We start from the raw sequence: 25427 nt of genomic DNA, 5'->3' as shown, positions 1-25427 counted from the left end.
GCATAACTTACTCACACAGCGTATCATTCGAGATTTGAGCGTGTAATCGGGGCATTGAGCTGTGGTTTGTGAGAACCGCGAAATAATAATCTTGTAATTTGACTTGAAGAAGTTTGGTGGACGACGTAAAGCACAAGGTCAATGCGATTTCAAAGCACGGATGCACCTATGTGTGCCCCAAACGATGAGTAGCGTACTTTCACAACAGCTGTGCGCATACGTGGCGCACCGGGCACTGCACAATTGGGTTCACCAGGTTTCTAAATGTCTACTTTGTACCACATCATCCATGAATGCACACAGCGTCACGCGAAACCGCGTGGGTGCAGCGTGGCCATGCTTCCCACGCCCGTACACGCCTCCACGAGTGGAGCGCTCCCGGTTGTCATGACAACGCAAAACGAACTATCGCAGCCTCGAAGGACGATTAACGGTGTCATCAAGTGGAGGACACTTCAGTTGGCGAAAAGGGGCCACATCTGGAATCCTGCAGGCTCTTGGCGAGAGAGGGCTTCCACTGACGTGCATAGAAGTGCCTCCCGCTGATTTCTGGGAGTCCCCTTGGCTGATCTGTTGAAGAATTCCTGCTGGCCTTTAAAGAGGCTCCACTGTAAGGGACCAATTCTGTACCGTCAGAGTGCCTCCCACGGATCTGCGAGAGGGCCTATGCTGGCCCTTTCGCGGGAAACGGAAACGGAAAGAGGAAACGCTGATTGCCTGGAGAGGCCCCACAGCCCGGCCCCACTGTGCTGCGCCGACAGCGAAAATTTCTGGCGTGCCTTTTCTAGTAATACGCGTGCCTTGAAATCAGCTGAGTCTAAACCTGCTGATCCCGACACTGACCTTAGATGGTTCGCGCCGTCGCCGACCGTCGCCGACGACCTTAATCTTCACGGGTCGGTCTGTCGGGCCCCGAGGCCCCGGGCGTCATAAGCTCCAGCCCCCTCCCCCAACTCGAGGAGTGGCCCTTGCTGTTCACTGTTCACTGTTCACTGTTCACTGTTGCTGGTCACTGTTCGCCTTGGCGTGACAGTAAGTCGCTTGGCTCCACAGTCTTTCCTTTCTGTAGCACCGTCCGATACCATATTTGAGCTCAGCTGGTGGCATCAAACCGGATGCTCAAACGCGGCGGGGCGGCGTCACGAGCGGCGAACGGGCGCAAAATAGCCGCTACAGTTGAAGCGCCCCTTAACAGAAATATCATCACGACCGGGGACAGCCGGCCGGCGCCGCCTGGGGTCCGGTCCCGCCGGCAGCGCTGGCCGGCGCATTCCGGGCGTTAGCGGGTCCTTGTGAGCGTGTTTTGTTCTCATGTCCCGGTGCCCGGTGCGGAGGGGACCCGCCCGGCCGCTAAATTCGGAGGCATGCACCCGACCACCCTTCGCCACAGCTGGACCGCGTGCGTCGCCGAATGTCTGTGGACGCCGCACCGCCAGCCGGGTAGCGCGATCGGACACCGCAGCGCGGGAGGGACAAGCAGCAGGAGAGGCGCGCCAGCAGGGGCGGAGACAGGCCAGCCTAGCTGGGGGACAAAAGAGATGAGGGGGTGTGCGGGATCAAGAGCGGTAGACGCAGCACTCTCCTACCGGCCGTTGATGGGCCGGAGACGATCACTGCGGCCAGAGCGGCGCGGGCCATTTTGGTCTCCTGGCGGGGGAAGCGGGGGGGGGGGGGGGGGGGGTGGCGCCGTCTGGACTCGCGTCGGTTTTGTCCGAAAGGGAGACGCCGTAAATAGCGCGCGGCAGGGGTGCGGTGGCCGACAGGGCCGGCAGCAAGGGTGAGGCTGTGCGTGTCGGCTAACGGGTCAGGAGAACCCCTCGCCGCAAGCTGCGCGACGCCGTCAGACCCCTCAGCGCGCTGGGGGACGGGCGGGGCAGCGGGGCCCTGGCTCGTTGAGTAGTGTCTAAGTACGTGCGCAATGGTTCGTACGCATGACGTACGTAGGGTGCGTAATGCGTATTTACATAAACGTATATATTCGTATATATATATATATATATATATATATATAATATATATATATATATATATATATATTATAATTTGGTTTGAGAAAAATACGCACACGAAGGTTAGTGAGCACCACGGACAGTTCTCAAATTTCACTGAAATTTGGTTTCCGAACACGATCTGGGTAAAAATTCGATTAAATAATTTATTTTTCTATTCGGCGCATGACCAAATGATGCTCTCGGGCAATGTTAGCCAGGGTGGAGGCAGTAGGTGCAAAAAGTTGACTGCATGCAAAGGGACTGCACCGAATTTCGTCAGAGGCGAGGTCATCGACAGAGACGTCGTCATGCTGAGAGATAAAGGAAGGGGGAAGGGGGGGGGGGTACAACAAACTCTGCAGGTGATGAAACTCTGTATAAGTCTTGCGTGCGTTCCAGCGCCAGACGAACTTTGGCCCTAACGAACGTTTCCGTAAATCTGTGCGTGTTTACATCAGGCATCGAAATACAGACCTTTGCTGACATCTTCTGTCGAATAAAAGCTATCCTTAAATGCTAAATTCGCACCTAAACGGTTGAGTTAAAACACTTGGTTACCTTTTCTTCGCGAGCTTTTGCGCATATGAACAATTCGTTTCGATCTTTTCCTGGTTAACATTTTACCATGCGATTTTTGTCCATGCGTACTTTTGCCATTACCAGCTTTTATGTTACGAACTTTGTACCCTACGTACCTCATCCTGACCAGCATTAGGCAAACGTACTTGATCCTACAAACCATTGCCATTCGTACATTTTTACAAGCACTTTTGTCCGCGCCCCCCCCCCCCCCCCTGACCTGAGCCACCTAGCCCAAGTCCTACAGTCCTCTCTCTGGAGTCCTGGAACACATTGTCATTTATCTACTGTCAGTTCACACAGCCCACAGTCCACATCCGCACGTCCATTTTCCATCCCGGGGTGTTGCAAGCGGCATTCCACTGTAGCGGCGGAAGCCCCGGGCCGCAGCCGCAGTCAGCTGGCGTTCGTGGCGTCAGCTGGCCGACGGAGGTCTTGCCAGCCTTCCGGCGCGCCAGCCGCTGAGACCCCGCACAATCTGACAAAAAGCTCCTGACATTCCGTGACGTCACCACACGTATTCGTGACGTCCGCTCTCAAAATAGGGCCGGCAGGTGAAGCCCAGGCGGCGATCTGGGATGCGGCTGCCGCCTGCGTACCACATGAGCGCCCGTGCGTGCTAGAATGCCAGATGAGATAGCGAGCGGCGGCCGCTCACTTCCGGATCGCTCCAATCGCGCTGCAGGCAGCGCCTAACATGGCGCGAACCAGACGGTGGCGCAAGCTTGCGTGTTCTTTTGGCTCGACGAACAGGGAGTGGCGAGAGAACAAAGATGCAACCTTGACGCCCCCTCGGTCTGAATCACATTATCGTCGTTCGCTGCCTTTCTCGAGTGCCGAGTCGCCGACTGCATGCAAGTCCTTATACCGGCGAGAGAAAGTCCTCGCCAGAGGCTAAGGCACATACGTCATTCGGAGGTGCTGGACGAGATACAGCGCTTACATGATGAGGGGACATATTCTGCTGACGTTGCATGATGTAGCCTACCTACTGATGACTGTCGAAGGCAGACACCCGCTTGGCACTGTTGCTCCCGTTTGGTGAGGGAGCTTTCACTACAGCAGATCGTGAAGTCGAAACATCCAGGTTGTCCTTTCCGTGTCGCAGCCTGGAATGCCCGGTGCCTGGCCTTGACATGCTCGCCCAAAATACGGCACTGCTATCAAAACTTGCATTGATTCACCAGCTGCACCTTGAGGACTTCAGCTAGTTTGTTGGCTGTGAATAATTCACGTTTGGTTGGCAGTGACGGGGCAAGGATCAACGTGGTCGTCATTCCAATGTTACACCAGGGTCCTGGGCTTATAAATTACATTCATGAAAGTAAAGTAAAGCCAAAAAGGTTTAACCAAAGTGAGGTTAGAGTCGAATACTGCGCTCGCACCTGTCGGGCTGAACACACCGTCGTGCCAGAGAGCGATGCTATTGCTGGCTGCTCAGTGATGCCTGCTTTACGACCAAGCATTTGCGGTTCCTGGATGCAGACTGAATGCCGAAAAGCGCATAAAAACCGTGCTGCAGCTTCATGACATGCGTGATGCTGCGATTCACGTCCATACATTTGAAGCAGTTGGCCGGAGCAACGGTTCGGACACTGGGCTACGCAGGGGTTTTTAGGAGCCTTGGTGACTTCACAAAAGAGGCTGGTGATGGTGACAGGAGACACGGATGGGGAGGGGACCTCGAGAAGATTGTGGTGGTGGATGCGAAGCTATATGTGGTGTTCAAGTGTGGGAAACGCCACATGCTTATCAACGTGCGTATTCATTGGACAGCATACATGACAGAACCATACAGTCATACAGACATGTGTAGGGAGCGTATGAGATAGGAGCATAGTCTTATGTGATGGCTGTAGCCGCAGTGTATATTCATGCATTCTGTTCCTCGTGTCAAACGACGCCCATTGCTCGAATGTGGATCTTTCCGGTTTAGGTCATTCGCTGTAACAGCATAGTGACAGGGAACTTGTGAATAAAGGCACATTTGAGCATGCGTACTGTATGTTTATGAGCCTTTATTCTGAACAACTGTAAAACGGATCGAATCATGAAAAGCTCTGTAGCAGGCAATGGCTGAATATCCTGCCTGACTTTGATACACGTCGTGTTGTTTCAAACTTCTACTATAGAAGACAGCTATCCGGCAGTTCTGTGCCCAGCGCAGCAAATGGAACGCACGCATTTTGTCGGTAGCGCATATCATGTCTGTCATGGCGTTCGGTCTACTGGAAAGAGTAGGATAAAGCGGGGTAAAGTATACGCATACTGGATCCTTCATACCAGCATCACTTCTTCGCATTGTCAGCTTTGCTTTAGACGAGCATTAAAGCCTGCCTTTTTCTTTCACAATGCTCGTAGCTTTCACTGCGTTCTTTCTAAACGTTTCGAAATTGCCTCCTTGCTGAGGATTCCAAAGGCTGTCTCACCCTTACCTGACTGCCTCTGTGCAGAAGGCCTAAACAGGCAGCTCGATGCACTTCACCCAAGAGTGAAACGCGCAGAGCTGGACGCTTCGTGCGAGCTAAGCAATAAGCAGCAAAAGAAAAAAGGAATGGAGAAAGTGCCGATGTCCACTATTTGTATATGCATGATAGAAGTGTACCGAGAATACGTGGAGTGCAAAGCATACATGACTCGATTTTTCGCCGCAAAAATTATGATGCAAGAACTCCTAATACACTTACTTCTGCACGACAAAGCATGTATGCAACATCACTTCTACGCAGCAAAACTTCTAGGCTGCGCGACGATTTTCACTGACGGCTCTTGACTTAGATCTCATTCTCTCGCTCTCCCCCTCTCTCTTTCTCTCTCTTTGCTGTTACCAATCTAGTATTTGATCATACTGGATCCTTCATAGTCTTGCGATAGGTTGTGACCGCCTGGAAGAGCGTCTCACCGTCGGGGTTCCCGCAGCGGTTTCAGACTCTCGATGCTTCTGGATGCCACGGCCCCTAACCTTAGCTTAGTCATCCACCGACTCATTGTCCATTTCATCGCAGGCAGGAGTTTTCTGTCTGCCTTTGGCCTACGCCTGCGACCTCGCTCGTCGTGACATTTGAGTCTTAAGTTTCCGCCAGTATCGATGGTAGACTTGAGATGAAATGGGGATGTCCGACGTGGAATAAGGCTGTTGTTCTTAGAACCGCTGCATGTTTCACGTTATAATGTGAATCTCGGCCGCTCTGTTGGCCCGGCTAATCTCACTCGAGTTCCTCTCGTCATTGCCTTTGTCCGACTCCTCCCAGCTACATTTTCTACATCATCTTGGATCACTTTGGCTTTTACAGTGGGTGGGGTCCGAGGATAACATTGAGTTTCTGTATGATGGTGTTGTCCATAAACTGCCGTACACACATCTTGCCATTTTCCAAGTGCTTTACGCCCTTGCTACGCACTGATTCACGTTCAGCACGAGCATGCGTAACGTAATTTATGGGCGTAATGATGACTCGGAGTTCCTTGGCAACCAGCATGGCATTTTAAAGTATACCTAGTACAGCCAACAAAACAGTAAAATTCTCAAATTTCTGCTTACATGTCATCACTATTATTGTGTTCCACACACCGCGTGCACCCACGTGGTCGCTTAGCGTATTCCCCGAAAATCGTTAGAGGTCCCCAACCTCGGAACCCTGGGAACAGTCCAGAACCATGCGCGTGCCCTGCGGCGCGCGCGTCCGCAGCCGCGATGACGGCGTGGTTCTCTGTGACGTAATTTCCGCCAACGAATGCACCAATCACATGGGCTGTAGGACGTCACCTGGCCATTCTGATGCTGCTGATTGGTGGCTTTCGTTACCAGGAAGATTATTTATGCCTGCCGCCATCTTTCAGCTTCACTCAACTCCCGCCGTTCTCTTGCCGACCGGACCCCGTACGAGGAGGTCCTGTGTTGCTGCTCGGGCTGCCGCTTGTTAAACTTTTCTGCTCCACACGTTGATCGCCAGGTTGGTGATGTTGCCGCGATTGCTTTTGGTTTGATATGATTGTGGAACATTATGTGCTGTGGGTGAAGTTTCGTTCACTGGTTTTGGTCAGTCATTTGCTTGGAGAGACTGGTAATGTGAGGCGTATGTTTCGGTACATGAAAACCTAACAACACCAGGATGTTTTTTGCAAAAGCTTTATGAGGCATACTTAACTTGAGACAGTTACATAAGTGGGGCAGGTTGTGCCTCATGGTCCTATGTAGCATTTGGGGATGGGATGGCACTAAAAATTTTCACCTGAAAACCCATTCTGCTGCTCTGCTCTTATGCAAGATCTATGTGGTGCATACCAAAATTTTTGCATTCTATGTACTCATTTTTGCATGTCTGCCCATATTTTTGTGTGCACTTTTCACGTGCATTTTAACTAATGCTTAAAATGTTATGCGTAAACATGTCTGGGGTAACAGCAATAGTGCCAAAATTGTTGGGGGGTTTGTGTCATAATTTTGAATGCCCAAAGTTTGGTGCAGTCACCATCCTCAGATGACAGCACTGTTGAAGTTGTGCTTGTTAAAGGCAGTTTTGGTAAAAGTGCCCTGATATTTTTTTGCTGAGATAATTACTAAATTCAGTTGATTTTAGCCTGGCCAGGGTTTTGCGTACTCGAGCAGGACAGCACCAATGTTTCACATCCAATAATGTCTGTTTGACATAGGGAATGCTTTTTTGGCTGACTGGTCCCTGATTTCCTCTTGGGTACACCCCAGCCAATTTGTAAGTTAAATAACTACCTGAAGAATTAAATGAGAGAAAATCTGCTTGGTTGTTGGGTGTTTGGCTGCTATTTGCCACATCATGCAATCATATAAATGACTAATTAGGGTTAGAAGTCTTCAGCCATACGCCTTTAGCGACAGCCTAGGGTGTCTGGTCTTTGAGCTGTGGTTTGGCCCTAAGGTATATAATAAATGATTAGATTTAGTTCCGACGTGATAACCATGCTAAAAACTTTTGTGATAATATACAGGTACCAGATAGGATAGTTTGTAAAGCAAATCAGGTGTTGGCTGATCATCTCTGTCATGCAAGGAATCAAGGTGTTGAATGCCCAATTTGAGTCATATTTGAGTCCAATTTGGTGCTCACCAATAGAACATGCAATTTCTTTCTCAAGGTTGTTAACAGGTTAAGTTTTGCATTGGAAAGTTGACTCATGAAAATTATATGATGGAAAAATGCACTTTGTTTGTTTTTGCCTGCTTCAACACTGCTGCCAAAGTGCTACCACGGTTGGGACTTCCACCAGTGGAACTTATTATGTGTGGTCTCAAGTGACCCTGAACTTATGTTAGCATGAGCATGAGTAGCATGAGCTCCAGATGCTTGAAAGACATCATGTATACAAGGGTTGCCACATTTTTTGGTATGTTAATTAAGCACAATGAGTGAGCACCTCAGTGAGTAACCTCAGTGAGCACATTGTTTTTAAACCCATGTTTACGCAGGCTAAAGAACCTGTGTTTTTGTTAGCCCCAAGACTCACGATATCCATGTTGTTCCAGGATGTCGAAAGCTCCTGCCATCGGTATAGATCTGGGCACCACGTACTCGTGCGTAGGTGTGTTCCAGCATGGCAAGGTGGAGATCATCGCCAACGACCAGGGCAACCGCACGACGCCGTCGTACGTCGCGTTCACGGACACGGAGCGTCTGATCGGCGACGCCGCCAAGAACCAGGTGGCGATGAACCCGGGCAACACCGTGTTCGACGCCAAGCGGCTGATCGGCCGTCGGTTCGACGACGCGCCCGTGCAGGCGGACATGAAGCACTGGCCGTTCCAGGTGGTGAGCGATGGCGGCAAGCCCAAGATCAAGGTCGAGTACAAGTGCGAGGCGAAGGTGTTCGCGCCCGAGGAGATCAGCTCCATGGTGCTCACCAAGATGAAGGAGACGGCCGAGGCCTACCTGGGCAAGACGGTGAATGACGCTGTCGTCACTGTGCCGGCCTACTTCAACGACTCGCAGCGGCAGGCGACCAAGGACGCGGGCGCGATCGCCGGCCTCAACGTGCTCCGCATCATCAACGAGCCGACAGCAGCTGCCATCGCCTACGGCCTCGACAAGAAGGTCGGCGGCGAGCGCAACGTCCTCATCTTCGATCTGGGCGGCGGCACCTTCGATGTGTCAATCCTGACCATCGAGGACGGCATCTTCGAGGTCAAATCCACCGCTGGAGACACGCATCTCGGCGGCGAGGACTTCGACAACCGCATGGTCAACTTCTTCGTGCAGGAGTTCAAGCGGAAGCACAAGAAGGACCTGTCCACCAACAAGCGTGCTCTGCGCCGGCTGCGCACGGCATGCGAGCGGGCAAAGCGCACGCTCTCGTCGTCGTCGCAGGCGTCCATCGAAATCGACAGCTTGATGGAGGGCATCGACTTCTACACGTCCATCACCCGCGCCAGGTTCGAGGAGATGAACGCCGACCTGTTCCGCGGCACGCTGGAGCCTGTGGAGAAGTCGCTGCGCGACGCGAAGATGGACAAGGGCTCGATCCACGACATCGTGCTGGTCGGCGGCTCGACGCGCATCCCCAAGATCCAGAAGCTGCTGCAGGACTTCTTCAATGGCAAGGAGCTCAACAAGTCCATCAACCCCGACGAGGCGGTAGCCTACGGAGCGGCCGTGCAGGCGGCCATCCTGCACGGCGACAAGTCCGAGGAGGTGCAGGACCTTCTGCTGCTGGACGTGACGCCGCTCTCGCTCGGAATCGAGACGGCCGGCGGCGTCATGACCACGCTGATCAAGCGCAACACGACGATCCCGACCAAGCAGACGCAGACGTTCACCACCTACTCTGACAACCAGCCGGGCGTGCTGATCCAGGTGTATGAGGGCGAGCGCGCCATGACCAAGGACAACAACCTGCTCGGCAAGTTCGAGCTGACCGGCATCCCGCCGGCGCCGCGCGGCGTGCCCCAGATCGAGGTCACCTTCGACATTGACGCCAACGGCATCATGAACGTCTCGGCCGCCGACAAGTCGACTGGCAAGGAGAACAAGATTACCATCACCAACGACAAGGGCCGGCTGACCAAGGAGGAGATCGAGCGCATGGTGAACGAGGCGGACAAGTTCAAGCAGGAGGACGAGGCGCAGCGCGAGAAGATCTCCGCCAAGAACGCGCTCGAGTCGTACAGCTTCAACATGAAGTCGACGGTCGAGGACGAGAAGATCAAGGACAAGATCTCCGAGACCGACAAGACCACCATCCTCGACAAGTGCAACGACACCATCAAGTGGCTGGACGCCAACCAGCTGGCCGAGAAGGAGGAGTTCGAGCACAAGCAGAAGGAGCTGGAGCAGGTCTGCAACCCCATCATCACCAAGCTGTACCAGGGAGCCGGCGGCGCCCCTGGCGGCATGCCCGGAGGCATGCCCGGCGGAGCGCCAGGAGCTGGCGCCGCTCCCGGCAGCGGCGGCGGCGCCGGCCCCACCATCGAGGAGGTCGACTAAACGCCGCCTTCTTAGGGTCCAATGAACAACCTCCGTGGCCGCAGCCCGCCCGGGCGGCGGCCAGCATTTTAGCCCAGTATTTCACTCGTGTGTTGGTTGAATAAACTCCCGTAAATTGCCGTGTACGCTGCGTTATGTGCCGGCGAGGCCGGCCCTGATCCATACGTGCATGGCTGGCTCGAGCAACGGAATCTGGCCCGACAAAGGAATCGCACGATCTGATTGGCAACTGGGTCATATGAGCGTGACTGGGTGGAGCTGCTGACGCCACTCCCCCCCCCTCCCCCCCCCCTCCTATGGCTCGGACCGCGGTATCGATTTCCCGCACTGCGGCACCAGCGGAACAGCTGTGACGTCACATGGGTCGGTGTGCCGCACAGACGCTGAACGCAGCTCTGCAGTCACCAGGAATGATGCACCACCGGCGTAATCCACTCGATGTGGGCCGGACGAGCTGCTGACGTTCAGCCTGGGAGCGGGCCGCGCGGCCTGCGACTGGGGAGGGGTGAAGGAGTCCCTGACAAGGTCCGGGCGGGTGAGTCACCGTCGCGGGAAAGGGCGGGCAGCGACTTCCTTGCACGCGAGGGTGCGGCCCGTTAAAATTCCGGCCAGCGAGATTAGAGGTCACGTGCCACGCGGTGTGGTGCACATCCTCGTACCGCTATGCCGTTGGTCGCTGCTGATGCCTGGCGGTCCGGCGCCCGCCACAGGGGCAGTAGGGCTGCTGTAGATCTTGTTAACCTTGCAACGTTTCACGGCGCGCAGGACGACGGGAAAATTATGCCGCCGCTTTCCCGGCAGCGGCACTTCATTGAGTAACCGAGCACCAGTGCCAGCAGGAAGGCCTCCATAAAAGGCGCCTGGATCGCTCGCCACCCGGGACGCGCGACCTCGTAGGGTGATTGGATGGCGGGTAGAGCTGGTGACGCGAGTGGCACGGCATAACGCAACGCCACGAAACGTTAGTCACTGAGACAGTTCAAGCGACGATGCGTTTGCAGCGCAGCCGCCATGGGAGGGGAACGCGACGTGGACTTCCCGTTTTCATATGACGTCGGCCGGACGGCGGTGACGTCATATGAAGGCGGGATTTCTTCTATCTCGATACTCTTTCTCGCATTTTACTGTAACTTCCGATGTGCGGGATCCGGACAGGCCGCATGACCGAGATAGGATTCGGGTGGTTGACTGGTCGTCACCAGACATTACACGCTAGCGTACGGATGTCGTTAGACCGCAGCGAGCGGAAGGCGTCTGGGGACGAGGCTGGGCAGGGGGAGACCCTGCTATCGCGCTGCGGCTCAGTAGCGAGGTGACGCCGAAGGAAAGCACGGCGCACCTGCCCCAGCATGCAGTGAGTCATACCCGGTCCGCAGGCATCTGACCTTGCTGGATGAAAACGATATTACATAACAACGGTATATTTGTACCTCGCGGTAACCACAGTGCAAGAACTTGGCCGCCGTTCTGACGTCCGTGCCAAAGTTCTAGACTCGACACAATTTCGTTGAAAGCGGCGCGTGCTGGATCGCCGGCAACACGCCGGAGCGGGGTCAGCGGTGTTAACTCAGCCCCCGCCGAGTCAGCGGTGTTGACTCAGCCCCCGTCGAGTCACCGGCCGTCACCGAGTCACCCCTCCAAGGTCGGGTCCGTTAGCTCCCACGCGCCGCCCCGTGCGACTCCTTCCGTCAGCGCCTCGCCGCGCCACCCTTTGCCTCGCCACGCCACCGCTCGCCCCGCCGCAACACGCGTTCACCGGCCCAGCCGCCGAGCCCCGACCGACAGCGAACAGCGCATCAGCGACTCGGCCGCGTCCCAACTGTCGACGGGCCCGCGCGCGTCGGCCGGCCGGTGAGCATCACAGAGGGGCTGGGGCTGGGTCGACCCCGTCCGCCTGCGCCGGCCACCGCGCCCCGGCCAGAGCACGCGCCACGGCCAGGTCCACGGGCGTATCGATGTCGACGGCGCTCTCCTCCGACACCTCGACGTACCAGCGTCTGCAAAGGCGAGGACTGCCCGGTCAGAGGCGGTGGGTGCGGAGGAACGCGCCCGGCCATCTGAGCCGGCTGTACACGGACACTGAGGTCACAACTGAGGGTGCAGCGGGCGTTCATTGAACGATGACGGAAAATAAACACGTATGTCACTAGTTTCGGCATTTCATCATGTTCAAGAACATTCCGACGATCTTATCTCTTAAACCACGTGGCCAATTTCCTTCCATTCTGCGCGCTGCACATACCATCGCCGTTCTATTCACACACTGCCAAACGTAACACCAAAACAACGCTTCAGCGCCCACACGCGCACCCTCCGACAGCGACGCGTGTTGCAAGGATTGCGCAAAGCCTCCACGCAACATCCAGCGTGCAAGGTCGATGACTGTCGATTTCGCAATCTCACCAACAAACCTCCACAGAGGTGCCAAACAGCCAACTGCACGATGCACCGGCCCCCGATGCTTATCCCTGGTGGGCTCGTGACACGGTGAAAACATCTGCATTGAGCGTTCAGTGCTAGGTGATATCAGACGTTGCATGCTTTCCAGCTATTGCATATCGAAATTTCGGGTCTGAGGCAATGCATTGTTACGTTTTGATTACCTAAGTTACATTTTCAGCTACATTTACATTTTACATTTAAGTTACATTAGCAAGTTACATTTTTTACCACACTACAGCTACACAGGTCCGGGGAGCTCGACATCAACATGAAGAACGCGTCCGGAAAACGAGAGACTTGTTTTTCGAACACGTTGCTAGGGCGACGGAGGCGTTACCTGCCAGCCTGTAGTTGCCGCTCCTGCCGCACGAGGGCAGCACGGGTCACGTAGAAATTACCGCTCTCCACAAGTTCAGAGGTCATATCCTGACGCCGGGGTCGACATCTGGGGTCAAAATTGGCAGGCTCCAGGTCGCCTGTTGGCAGCAGAAGAACGACTGGCATCAGCGTAGGAAATGCGGAGCGGTCACACCCCAGCCATTCGGGGAGCGCATATAGCGTGGCGGAGACAATAACATGGCGGAGACATGCATACGCTGGACACAATAACACCGGTTTTCGAGAGCATCCTGTCGTGGCGTCATGCCGCCCATGCTTCAAGAACGGCGGAGGTGGCGGCGGCGTGCGACCGCTCCAAACCACGTGGACTTCGTACGCAGATATCTTATGCGACCACACGCATTACAAACTCCCAACCTAACGTAAACCAGTCCCAACAGAAAACCTAGGATAGAAGCGTTACATGACATGAAACAATGCCACCCGCCGGCACGCGGGCCCGCAAACCTCGCGCCCCAACCAGACGTCCCGCTCCACACACGGCCGCCACGGGGGAGTCCGGCCGACCCACCTGCGCCCGTGTCCCTCCAGCGCAGGCTCGGAGCGCGTCGCACCAGCGAGAACACGGAGTCGTAGCCTCCGGCACGCACCAGCTGCAGCGCTCGGCAGACGTCCTCGGGAAGAGTCAGCGGGCTGGTGCACTGCAGCAGCGCCAGCGTCTCCACCTCTGGCGACGAGCGGCCAGCGGCACACATTCTACCGTCGGCCTCGGATGGGTTTACAAGGCGGCCAGTGAGACACACTCCAAGCAGGTCTGGTTACAGTCGGCTTCGGATGGGTTTACAAGGCGGCCAGTGAGACACACGCCAAGCAGCTCTGGTTACAGTCGGCTTCGGATGGGTTTACAAGGCGGCCGGTGAGACAAACTCCAAATAGGTCTGGTTACAGTCGGCTTCGGACGGGTTTTGGGGAGGGGTTTTGGCGGGTGGTTTTCACTAAGTGTTTTCAGGAATTGCACGGCCTACCTAGCCAGTCGTCCCCGCACGAGCTCTAGTAACTGCAGCGTTCACGCGAGCGCCAAGCAAACGCGGCCGTCGTCGATAGTTAAACTAAGATTTACCACTGCTAAAGCCCAACCTTCCACCGAGTGCCTCTACATGTCCCCTTTTCATCCATTTATCATTCAATGCAAAGTTGTTTCGAAGTACCAGAAATTTCTCAAAACGTGTCCGCGCTGAAAGCCCCCCCCCCCCCCCTCCCTCTCGTCCATAGACGTAGAATGGCATACAGCTTCTCTTCGAGAAAATCAGAAAACAGCAGTCACACTGTTTATTTTGCTTTCAACAAGATTTTCGGCGGCTTTTCGGCAGGTGTTGGTGAGGACGAAGCCCTCCCAAACAGATGCGAAGGTCAACCAACGCTTTCTAAGATCTGATCCAGCTTTGGTTAGCTCACTCCGATGTGATCGGCCGACGCGGTCTCGGCCGACCCGAATGGCACGTCACTAAGAGCACGACACACGAGACTCTGCACGACACGCAGTAGAGCCAGGGGCGTCGCCAATGGGGAAGAGGCAGGATGTCGCGCCACCGCGCAGTAGATGTCCCCCCCCCTCTTTCATGAGTAGCAGCGTCGATTATACTGCTTTGTCCGGAGACCCGTCTGCGCGCCACTAGGAATCCTAACGATGTTCTAATTGCATGCTCTATTGAAGGGGATATGGGCTACCAATTCAGCGCCTGTATAAATCTGCCGTCGTGGCTGATTACTATCAGGAAGGAATTACGCACATTAAATTCACCATCCAAATCCATGTTAAAGTACATTCAATGGCCTCTCCATATCTCACACTGGCTAGCTCCTCCCCGTGGCCAACTGGTTAACCAGCTGCTAAATGGCTTGCCAAAATCAGCCTTGCTGGCACTTAAATCCCTCTCATTTTTATTATATGCCCACCGAGCCTTACGAGCCTGTCACATCCTTTACCAGTCTCAGCCACTGACCTGGCTGGTCCCCCAAGAACTCGAGGACGGCGCCTACAGAGGTGGCCGTGTCAGTGCAGGTCTTGGCACTACGACGATGAACCAACGCACCAGCTGCTGATGAGGCCCTAGAGATTGCCTCATCATCAGTTGACACCCAGACTGCATCAACACCTGGAGGGTGGAAAATGCTGTCAGCTATTCTTGACTTTATATAATTACAAGGAGGGTGTGAATTGATTGAAATGTTAGTCAGCTGTGGTCAGAGGCATACCAATCAACACAATTACACATGCCCATCAGATGCAATTGCACATACCAATTAGATGCAATTACACATACCTTACAGCATAACAATAAGACAGGGTCTTACCATTGCCTGCACATCAGACAGAAACCATCACACAGGTTGATTCATCCAGGATCAAGTGTTGCCCATGCATTCAGGTATCTGAAAACATATTATTTCAAATCAAATAATATTGAGAAGGCATCTTATATGTTTAAAACTTAAATTCTTCATGTGCGATGATGGAATTCTCTCTCTAACAGGATGACATCCCTCATGTTTGTCTGACTACCAATAGCTAAAATGAAGCATACACAATCTTGCTACTGGAAAAACTACTTAAAGAAACTAATAAAAAGCCAAGGCCTGCATGCCATCAACCAGCTATTCTGATCTGTTCATCCTGGCAAGTTTTGTGAACTCTGCCTTTTGTTTTGAGTCACATCATTTCAGGAAAAAGAATGGCAAGGATGGTCAGTTTAGCATGATGCAACCATTGCAATACTGAGATAAATAGGAGGACAACAGATTTCAAACCATTCATGATGCAGCTCCATCTATCTAGAACAACTCATGCAACAAAAGCAAGAGTGAACAAAGCCTGAATTGAAGCGAGTGTGCATACAAATTCATGCTATATGAACAAAAAAGAAAAAAAATGTGTTCAGACATAAGCAAACATGCCAATGTCATGAAGCTGCTGGTAGCATGACTTTTCACTACACATGGGAGATGAAACCATAAAACAACCAGCGATAATGGTGCTACAAAAAACCCATCACAATGCCTTACATATTCAACTCACCATCAACCTGCTTTGCAACAGTAATGCAATGACACACGAGTGGCTGGTTCATGAAATGGACCATATTCTTTTTAGGGATACCTTTGCTGCCACCTCTTGCAAGAATGAGAATGCATGTTTGGCTCATTTTATAACCACAGAGTTACTTGGATTATCTAACCAATGAACTATCTTAGCCTTAAAGTTAAAACATACGCTGAAATTTCCGAAAGTGAGAAATGACTCGAGAATGAACGCGTTTCACAACACCTTTTTCACAAAGCACCCATACGTCATTTTGGGTGTGCGTAAACCCTTCGTTCGCCTAGTTGCCTGCTAGAGTTAAACAAAACACCGATCAAGTTGTATTTGTTGTTATAAGATACAGTCGTTGTACTCATGCTGTTTTATTGGTGAAAGCATTACTTCAAGAGTCTGAAATCATTTTTGGTGCCGCTCAGCTTCATCCTTCATAGAAATCTTATTTGTCTCATAAAAACTGAGAAAACCCTACCGGAATTTAAGAATCTCTTGTACAAAAAGTGAAGTGGCGCACGTGTGACATAAATTTTTGCTCGCAAAAATTGTCGTCCAATGAGGCACGGCCTCATCAGACTAGTTTCGAAGGCGGGAGGGGCTCATCTGTGGCCAATAGCCATTTGGGACGTGTACTTCTGATGTGCGTCGAGAGATATTCGGGACACTGCGTGCGTCAGCAACGTAGCTGGACGGTATCAGATAAGCACAAAAGGCCGTAGAGGTAATACTGACTTGTTTGCCCGGACCTGGTGGAGTTGCTAGGCATTTTAACATGCCTTACAGCAAGAGTTCTCCGATTCAGGAAGATGTCCCACCTTTCCCTCGGGCTCGTAAGAGCTCAAACGCAAGTGTAGTTTCTGAGGGCTCACCAGCTTCCCTTAGAAGACAAAGGCAATCTATGACCAGCTTTGAGGGATCTTCATCCAATCTAAGTCTTCCACTTCTGTTCATCAAGGAACGTCTTCAGTGGACTGTATTCTCTGCTGAATATAGAGAGAGGAGGCATCTTGACTTCCTAAAGAGTTACAGGTAATACTTTGCTCTGCTATATTCATGTTCTGTTGCTGTTTATTTTGATTTTGATTTGGTACACAACATGTCTTTGTAACCAATAAGTCACTGTTTTTTGTGCATCTGTACTCAGCATGCCTTTCTGCTGCAGTTCATATTTTATTCGTTTTGTACAAAGTAGAATTGTAATGCTTCCTTATTTGGTTTTAATGGGTATCTTGTGCTGCATAAATTGCCCATGCATCTCTCTATTTTTCAGAGATGTTCTGATCATTGATCAAGTAGAAAAGGGTGCTATCAAGATCTTTAAGGAGGTGATTAAGCATTGCAAGAAGGAAATGGATGAAGATGTCTGGATAGGAATCAAAAGTACAGTTATTGGTTATGTTCAGCTTGTGAAGTATGTGCTTTGTGTATGTAAAATGGCATGTTAGACATAGTATTTTTGTCAAAAATGACATTCCAGGTTCCATTTTTATGCCTTTCAATCTGTCTTTGGTGTGAATATTCTGAATATTAGTGAAAGGGTGTTTGTAAGTGTTTAAGTGGCAGTGTGTGAGCATAAAACTTTATGTGAATTCCTAAAGGTATATGCAGTCATGTCTTTTAGCAGCATTGGTCAGCATCTAAAGTGATAGAAAATTTAAGATTGTCTTACTCTCAAATGTTAGAGGCTGACCTGTGTTTCACTCCCAAAAGTAAGAGGCAGACCTTGATTGAGCCTCTGAAGTCTCATGCTGTCATTCCAAATGCAAAATGGCACCCATTCTACTTGGTGCAAATCATGTGCTACATGTACTCACACATGTACTAGATGCCTGTGCTTGTGACACATGCATCCATCATCATACATGTTGACACATTCTCAGTGTTATAGCACTGCACCAACCAAGGCTGTCATCCCGGCAGAGAGTCTGGAGGGCTTGAGTCTGTTTGTGGAGCTGCCAGAGGGCACTCCATTTGGTCACTACTGGTTTCTGGTGCGCTCTGTCAAGTACCGCAGCTCTGATGGCCTGGAACTACGCATCAAAGTGCTCAGGTGAACCAGCTGACTAGAGAAAAACATCACAGGAGCTTGAAGCTAAATTAGGCTGCTTCGATCAGCGAGGCGATGTAGCAGGATGCTCTTGGGCATGCTCTCACTGGCGGTAGAGCCAGAGGGGTGCTGCCGAGGGTGATGCACGACAGCTGTTTTTCACGATGTGTCGCAGTAACACGTCTTCCTATTCATGGTCAATCTGCTGTGATAAACGCAGTCTCGGTTGCGGAAAAACACTTGTCATTGATATGTAGTCCGTTTTAGCGCTTGAGCTCAAGGTTTTGTTCATTATGCCACTCTCCCAACATGCGGCCAGACTGCTTTGGCGTGATGCATCGTTGTTTCAGTGTACAGCCTCTAACTTCGCTGGCACAGAATGGTGAGGATTTGGTATGTGACCTCGCTGCTTCAGTACGTGACCTCGCTGATTCAGTATGTGACCTCGCTGTTTCAGTACGTGACCTCGCTGTTTCAGTACGGGACCTCGCTGTTTCAGTACGTGACCTCGCTGTTCCAGTACGTGACCCCGCTGTTTCAGTATGTGACCTCGCTGTTTCAGTATGTGACCTCGCTGTTTCAGTATGTAACCTGGCTGTTTCAGTACGTGACCTCGCTGTTTCAGTACGCGACCTCGCTGATTCAGTACATGACCTCGCTGCTTCAGTGCGTGACCTCGCTGTTTCAGTACGTGACCTCGCTGTTTCAGTACGTGACCTCGCTGTTTCAGTACGCGACCTCGCCGTTTCAGTATGTGACCTCGCTGTTTCAGTATGTGACCTCGCTGTTTCAGTACGTGACCCCACTGTTTCAGTACGTGACCTCGCTGTTTCAGTACGTGACCTCGCTGTTTCAGTACGTGACCTCGCTGTTTCAGTACGTAACCTCGCTGTTTCAGTACGTGACCTTGCTGTTTCAGTATGTGACCTCGCTTTTTCAGTGGATGACCTTGCCACTTCAGCATGTGACCTCCCTCTTTCAGTGTGTGATGACTTCGCCATACTACACGACTCCTTGCTGTTTCACTGGGCAATGTCTATACTGATGTGCTGTCAGCTCTCCCAGCCTGTGCCCTGTCCTGTTTCAGGGAGGTGTGCCCCAGCGACGCACCGTCCTCCTCGGACCAGGCGGCGGCCGGCCGGCCCCTCTCGGACTGGTCACGTGACGACCTGCTGCGCTGGCTGTCAGCCAAGTTCAGCGCGCTGCCCTGGTCTGACGGCGCCGCTGTCGTCAGACAGGTGAGCCGATCACAGGGTAGGCCGGAGGTGCGCTGACCAATCACAGACTGGGGGACGGGATGTGAACCACTCACGGACCGATGAAAAGGAAGCGGACCGAGTGATGACGGATTTAGGTACAGCACCTAGTCGAACCAGTGTTTGACTAAGGTCCAACAGATGGCCAAACCAATTGAGAACAGAATTGTGGAAGGTTTCCAGCCAATCAAAGACCAAAATTGCTTCTCAGCCCTTTGCACACATTGAGGGACATCCGTTGGCGAGCACGCATGGCTTCGAGCCAATGGTAAACAGGAGTGGGAAGGGAGCTGGATGGCGAGGGCGGAATGGTTGCAGCACAGGCCACACTCAGTCACGCATTTGCCATATAAGATAAAGAGAGCACATCCTGGGTTGTAATTTGAATCAATCAACAGCGCAGTCCAGGGACCAGACGAAATACAGCGACGGTGGCCAGAGCGTCGATCGCGGTATCCAATGAACTTTCGACATGCCGTTCTGGTGACCTACACATGGTAGGTAAACTACCATGGTGATATCAGTGGTCTGCCGTGGTTAGACGGGGACCAGAGTGGCACACTCGTAATGCAAATGAGCGGAGAGGCTTGCGATCAATGACTCATCACAAAAAAACTCAGGTGATCGGCCTCACAATACCGTCAATTGCGCATTCCAATATCACTGACCGCTCATCAGACGTTGAAGTCAGCCATACACGTTATAAGGCCCAACCCTGATCAGGTCGTTCTGAGGATAGCCTCGAGACAGGCCAGACCAGTATTGACCGCCAGCGCGTAGGTGAAGTCACCCGCGGACGGAGGTCAGACGAGGGAGAAAAAACGGCCGCTCCGACCAGCGCACACCTGAGCGCGGTATGTTTGGCGGAGTCATACAACAGCTGTGTTGGCGAGATTCGTATCTGCCCGATGGATATTTACGGGACTGGGCCTGTCTTTCACTCATTGGTTTGCAGTGTATAGCGTTGTAGCATGGCTTTCTGACCCTTACGACGTAATATTTTTTGCAGTCATTTTTTCATGTCGCAGCCATTCATCCGCAAAGAGGTAGCTGGGACGTTATATTAGTGCTATTATAGTAAAGTACATGAATACCATTATACTCGATATGTAAATGACGTATGCGCCCAATATGAGTCAAAACCCGTAGACGGAATGCAGCTGCCGTGTTTCGTAACAGCTCTGGAGGGCTCCTCTCAGCCCCAAAGGGTTCAGTTCACTTAGTAAACGAAGGGTTGGAGGGGCCCCTAGCATTTCTCAAAAGTGACAGAATGCTAGACCGTCGCGTGTTCCCCGTTTGCGCTTCCGTTTCCGACTTCATTCGTCTAGATTTGGGAAGATACAGGCGTATTATTATTTTTTATACTTATGTGTATATTATATATGATATATATTATACATTATATATATATATATATATATATATATATATATATATAATACAGGAATACACGCGAACCCGGCATCCCCGAACCTGTGCAAAGAACAGGCCCTGGGGAACAGGGCCCTCTCGGCGAGCCCCGTGGCGACCGCGGCCCTGGGCGGGCCGTCACCCGACGCCCTGGTGACGGAGGCGCCGGCTGAGCAGCACGAGCTGCCGTCGGCCGGTCCAGAGTGGCGTCATCGTGCCGACGTGAGGGAGCCAATGGCACAGCGTGCGGCGGAATCGTGCCGACGTCAGGGAGCCAATGGCACAGCGTGCGGCGGAATCGTGCCGACGTTAGGGAGCCAATGGCACAGCGTGCGGCGGAATCGCGGCGCAGGCTGCGAATTTTAATTAAAGCCCGACGATCAGTTCTCGCTTTTAAAGTGAACAAGATTTTGCTGTCAGTTCGCACAATTTGTGCGATATGAAACTATTTCCGTATAGTGGGGTAACCATGTATTCAGCTTTTTATTTCGTACTCAAAGATAATTTTTACCTGCTTTATTGTCCTTCAGTGTGCTTAAGATTTGATGCATTGTGCACCAATGTATTGCCTTCACTTGTGTGTTACTGTTAAATATCACGCCCATGGAATTTACTAAACGTCGACCCACAAGCATTAATGTTACAACAGCCTCCTGTTTTGCGGCCGGTGGTTTGTCGCGCCGCACCGCTGCCGCGTTACACGTCTCATGCGTCCTCCGGCAGGTGTTCAGCGCGCGGACGGTGCGGGACGCCCTGCGGTTCGTCTCCGTCCTGTTCCTTCTGCTCGTCTCCTGCTTCAAGGACGCCCACGTGTGGCTGCTCAAGTTCGTCGACGCGGCCGGCGTGTTCGTGCAGCGCTCGACGCCGCTCGCCACGGCGCTGCTGCAGTTCTGCTTGAAGGTGGTCGGCGGCTTCTACATCCTGCTGGCGCGCGTGTGGGCCGACCTGCGCCACGGCAGCCCCCCGGCGCCGCCGCCGCCGCCGCCGCCGCCGCCGGCCCTGCGGTACCCGAGCCCGCGGCCGCCGCCGCCGCCGCAGTACTGGCAGCTGCCGGTGGGTCCTGGTGGCGGAGCGACGGCGCCCTCCTGAGACGGCGCTGGAGGACGACCGTTTCGGGTAGGTGGAGCTTAGGTGGCGGGTGAAGGCAGCTTTTGCTTTCGTGATGCCGAAATGGTCTGAGATTAACGGTATGCAGATGGCTTTTTCAGAAAATGCCTTGGGGTTGCGTGCGTTCGAACTTTGGCATCCCACAATCTCTTTTAGGTGGGTCGGATCCGTAGAGTAATGGGCTGCACGCGTCAAGCCTTTTTCCAGAGGTCAGGTGTAGATGGAAGCACGTGCTCCCAAAATAATCGGTGTTTGGTATTACAAAATGTCTTCTATATGATGTGAAATTTTCAGAAAACGTGCTTTGCTTTTGGAGGCGCTGTCACTCATTGCTCATGCACTGGCGTATGTGCCAAAGAGTTTGGGATTCCGTGGATGCGAATGCCAGCACCTGAACCATGCCTGGTCACCAGTTTCGGACCCCGCCTACAGCACAGGATCACGCCCCAGCCGTCACGGTTACTTCCGCGCCGTTGGTTCACTGTGTGGTCCCGTGCCTCGGCGCAGTCGGCGTCCGTCGAAGGAGGATGATTACCGAAGTTGTGGGATGGCAGCCTCGTGACTTACACTGCCCCGCTTTTGGGCATTTTCTCGGGGAGATGATGGTTCAGACCCTTGTCATAGTCCGCAGGTACTGAACAGGCCTTCTTGTTGCAGAAGTTGGTGGTGGAAGGTGCCCTATCAATCGTGTTGTTCTTTGGGTGGACACGGGCACGCCATTTGTTCCAGCCACAGCATGTTTACTTGGGTTGGAATGCGAGAAATGTAAAGCCAAACAGGCATCAGGCAGAGCAGTGCCCTGCCATGTACATCTAGACGTCTTTCAAAAGATACCTTGTCCCACTGTCTCCGCGAATGCCCGTGTCGGCATGATCGTCTGCGCAGGTGTAACACTATCACGATGCTGCGGCGAATGTCCATTCATCTAGTAGATGTGACAACTGCTGTGTTGGGCACTGAATCCACCAGAATCTAGATACAGTGGACAGGTCGCGACGGCTTGCTGGTTTCTCCACAGACAACGGATGTTGTCTTTGGAGAAGCCACAGCGTCACAGGGTACGTCGCCACTCGCACCTCCGTGCGTTTTTAAAGACCCGCTGGGATGCAGGTCCTAGTGAGGGTTCTACACCTTCATGTAGTGGCCGTCTTAACGGGAGGTCTGGCATGTCCATCTGGTGCTGGCGAAAGGCCAAGGCTGTGCGGAATGAAGTCCATGGTGCCCGAATGATATCGGGATTGGTATGTGTGCGCGGTGTGAGTGGGCGAACAGCAAGCCCCAAATCTCGCGGAAGACGAGTGGCTGAAGGGTGCATTGGCCTGCCCTGGCTTCCGCTCTGTGTTGCTGACTGTACCCCGCACCTACCGACGCTGTGACCCAGCGCTGGTGGGTGGCGCTCTCGGAGTGGGTCTTACTTCTCCGTGACTGCGTGGTGTGGGTTGTGCGTGCGCGCGAGTGTATCTGTACTGGTGAGATCTGACAGGCTCATGGGTCGTATCTGCATGTTCCTCATCGATGTGTGCGGGAGTGAACCGTCATCAAATGCATGCGTGGATGTGCGGAGGCGGGGGAGGAGGCTATGGGGAGCTATGGGCCGATTTTCATCTGATGGGAAGACAGTTTTATTCGTACCGCGATGATTCGCAGTGAAGTGCGTTTGCCAACGCTCTGTCTTCGGATGCCGTTTGGTGGCGTCTGCATTTCTTGGTTCCCTGCTTCTGTTTGTCGTTTGCGCTTCGCCATCGTCGTAGTGTGACCACTACGGCGACATGAAACCGTGGGTTGGTCATAGTTTCTTTCAATAAGATATGTTGATGGGATTTGGTGACTTCTTTCTGCGCTTGACCCTGTATGTTCATGGAATGCTTATCTTATGTGCGCAAAGTTATGTTGGCTTTTATTGTGTGCCTTGGGTTGTTGAAGAATGCTAGCATTTTATGTGGCGCGAATTGGTGGCCTATTTATCCTTTATGTACCTGTTTTTTTGTTTTTGTTTTGTTTGTTAAAACGATTGCGCGTATCGGTTATTTTGTGCGTGGGCATTATATCAAAAAGCGGAGGATAAGGAAATTGTGGTTTTAAGATGAATCAACTCTGGCAGGTTTTTTAAAATTTTTGTCGTGCATCGGCCAATCGTGGTGCTACAGAACGCCGAACACTCGTAGAAAGCATTCTGCCGGCCAAAGGCCAAGAGCTGTTAGTTAACTTAGCACTTAAGCCTTTTTGCTTTGGACGGTAGCTTTGGTTTTCGTTGCAGGAATATGTCAGGAATCGAGTTTTCGAGGAGTTGGCTCGTTAATCCGCATTTTTCGTTGAATATCCATTGCTTTATATTATGTTTGATGACAGCTACGATGCATATCTTCCATCAAGCTATAATGTAAAGGCACACTCTATACGTGACGCAGAACGCCGTGACGTAGAACTAAGCCGTTACATGTGGCGCAGAACAATGTCCGACTTGCCCTATACCCAAGTTTATGACGTGAACATTGGCTTCCCTGTGATGTTGTCTATCACTATCCATTGTCATGTTGCTTTTTGCGCAAAGTGACTAGTCATGCGGTGATGTTCCCGGAATGTTCTATCGCCTTAATGAGAAATATATGTTGCATCATGAGCACAACGTCTGAAGCTCTAGGGTTCAAGGATCAGAGAGATTGTCCGTGCAATTCCATGCGACCAGCTGCTCGGCGAAAGCTTCGCACCGGTTTCTGGCTCCAGCATAAGCCACAACGTTGGTATGCACAGATGGAACGAGAGGTGGCGAGGTTCATCCCACTGTGCGAAGACACGTTGACTTTCTCAACGTCATGTTTTCCCAGGCCGCAGCATAATTGCCTAACTGCGCGCCCTGGCGAATCACGGAGTGGGCCCAAAACACCATAAAGCTCCACCGCCATATCGCTGCAGGGTTTTCCTTCTATTTTTTTTTATTTCCTATTTATCTATTTTTTATTATCTTCTATTCCCCAGTAGTCATCAGGTCTTGGCCTAACGGGGGTAACTCGCCACCCTTTCCTTCCCCGGAGTCCGGTACGTACAGATAGATGAAAATCTTGGTCTACGATCAAATCGAATAACTGAATGAATTTTAGCATCGCTGAGCTTGGATTCATAGGGTGGGAACAAGATCCCACGAGTGAGAACGTAATACAAACCCGAAAGGTAACACGTAAGAATGGTATCAGTACCAGGGTTGTACAGATTCCCACTCAGTCGGGTGGGGGTCCAGTCCCCCAAGGTGAGCTCCAGTCCCCTCAACTTGAAGAAGAAAACAGCCAAAACCGGAGAGAAGCTTGTTTTGACGTATTTTAGTGATACGTTTCGTCATTTTTCAGTTCCCTGCTCTGCCCTCCCTCCCGCCATTATAACGGTATCATAATGTACCCCACCACGTGCCAATGTATCATGTTTCTAGAAAGGAACACATGTACAAGGATTTCATTACTGCATGGCGGTCGGTGTGGAAACATGATCGGATTAAGCGGGCTTGGGCAAGCAATGAATGCCCTGGTTATCGGGATATGTTGCACGCACGCACACACTAATTCATGAATCAGGCACGCCCGTGTCCATTCTGGGTTTGGGATAGCACTGGCCTATATGAAAGACTTGTTCTAAATTTTTGGAAGCCACGATGAAAGGGGTGCCTTTTCCGAACGATATGATGCCTAGCATACGTCGCCTGAAATGCCAGAAAATTAG

The 25427-nt window shown here is 52.2% G+C and overlaps 3 protein-coding genes across 3 annotated transcripts; 2 read left to right on the top strand and 1 right to left on the bottom strand.

Moving 5' to 3' along the window:
* The first annotated feature begins 6395 nt into the window (after nucleotides 1-6395).
* Nucleotides 6396-10149, top strand: LOC119094859 (heat shock 70 kDa protein cognate 4). The gene is made up of 2 exons (XM_037217776.1): nucleotides 6396-6523; nucleotides 8071-10149. The coding sequence occupies exon 2, from the start codon at nucleotides 8072-8074 to the stop codon at nucleotides 10022-10024; it is 1953 nt and encodes a 650-aa protein (XP_037073671.1). The 5' UTR covers nucleotides 6396-6523; nucleotide 8071; the 3' UTR covers nucleotides 10025-10149.
* A 234-nt stretch (nucleotides 10150-10383) lies between these two features.
* Nucleotides 10384-16213, bottom strand: Csas (CMP-sialic acid synthase). The gene is made up of 5 exons (XM_037218382.1): nucleotides 15882-16213; nucleotides 14809-14961; nucleotides 13377-13532; nucleotides 12804-12942; nucleotides 10384-12021 (listed from the first exon to the last, which is right to left on the bottom strand). The coding sequence occupies exons 1-5, from the start codon at nucleotides 16006-16008 to the stop codon at nucleotides 11883-11885; spliced, it is 714 nt and encodes a 237-aa protein (XP_037074277.1). The 5' UTR covers nucleotides 16009-16213; the 3' UTR covers nucleotides 10384-11882.
* A 279-nt stretch (nucleotides 16214-16492) lies between these two features.
* On the top strand, nucleotides 16493-24339 carry LOC119095521 (uncharacterized). The gene is made up of 5 exons (XM_037218370.1): nucleotides 16493-16928; nucleotides 17170-17279; nucleotides 17820-17949; nucleotides 19034-19184; nucleotides 21336-24339. Exons 1-5 carry the CDS (start codon nucleotides 16672-16674, stop codon nucleotides 21699-21701), a joined length of 1014 nt encoding a protein of 337 aa, XP_037074265.1. The 5' UTR covers nucleotides 16493-16671; the 3' UTR covers nucleotides 21702-24339.
* The last annotated feature ends 1088 nt before the right edge of the window (nucleotides 24340-25427 follow it).

The sequence above is a fragment of the Pollicipes pollicipes genome, unplaced genomic scaffold (assembly GCF_011947565.3).
Source record: "Pollicipes pollicipes isolate AB1234 unplaced genomic scaffold, Ppol_2.1 Scaffold_4219;HRSCAF=4965_pilon_pilon_pilon, whole genome shotgun sequence".
Lineage (NCBI taxonomy): Eukaryota > Metazoa > Arthropoda > Thecostraca > Pollicipedomorpha > Pollicipedidae > Pollicipes > Pollicipes pollicipes.
This window is presented reverse-complemented; position numbering and strand designations above follow the sequence as displayed.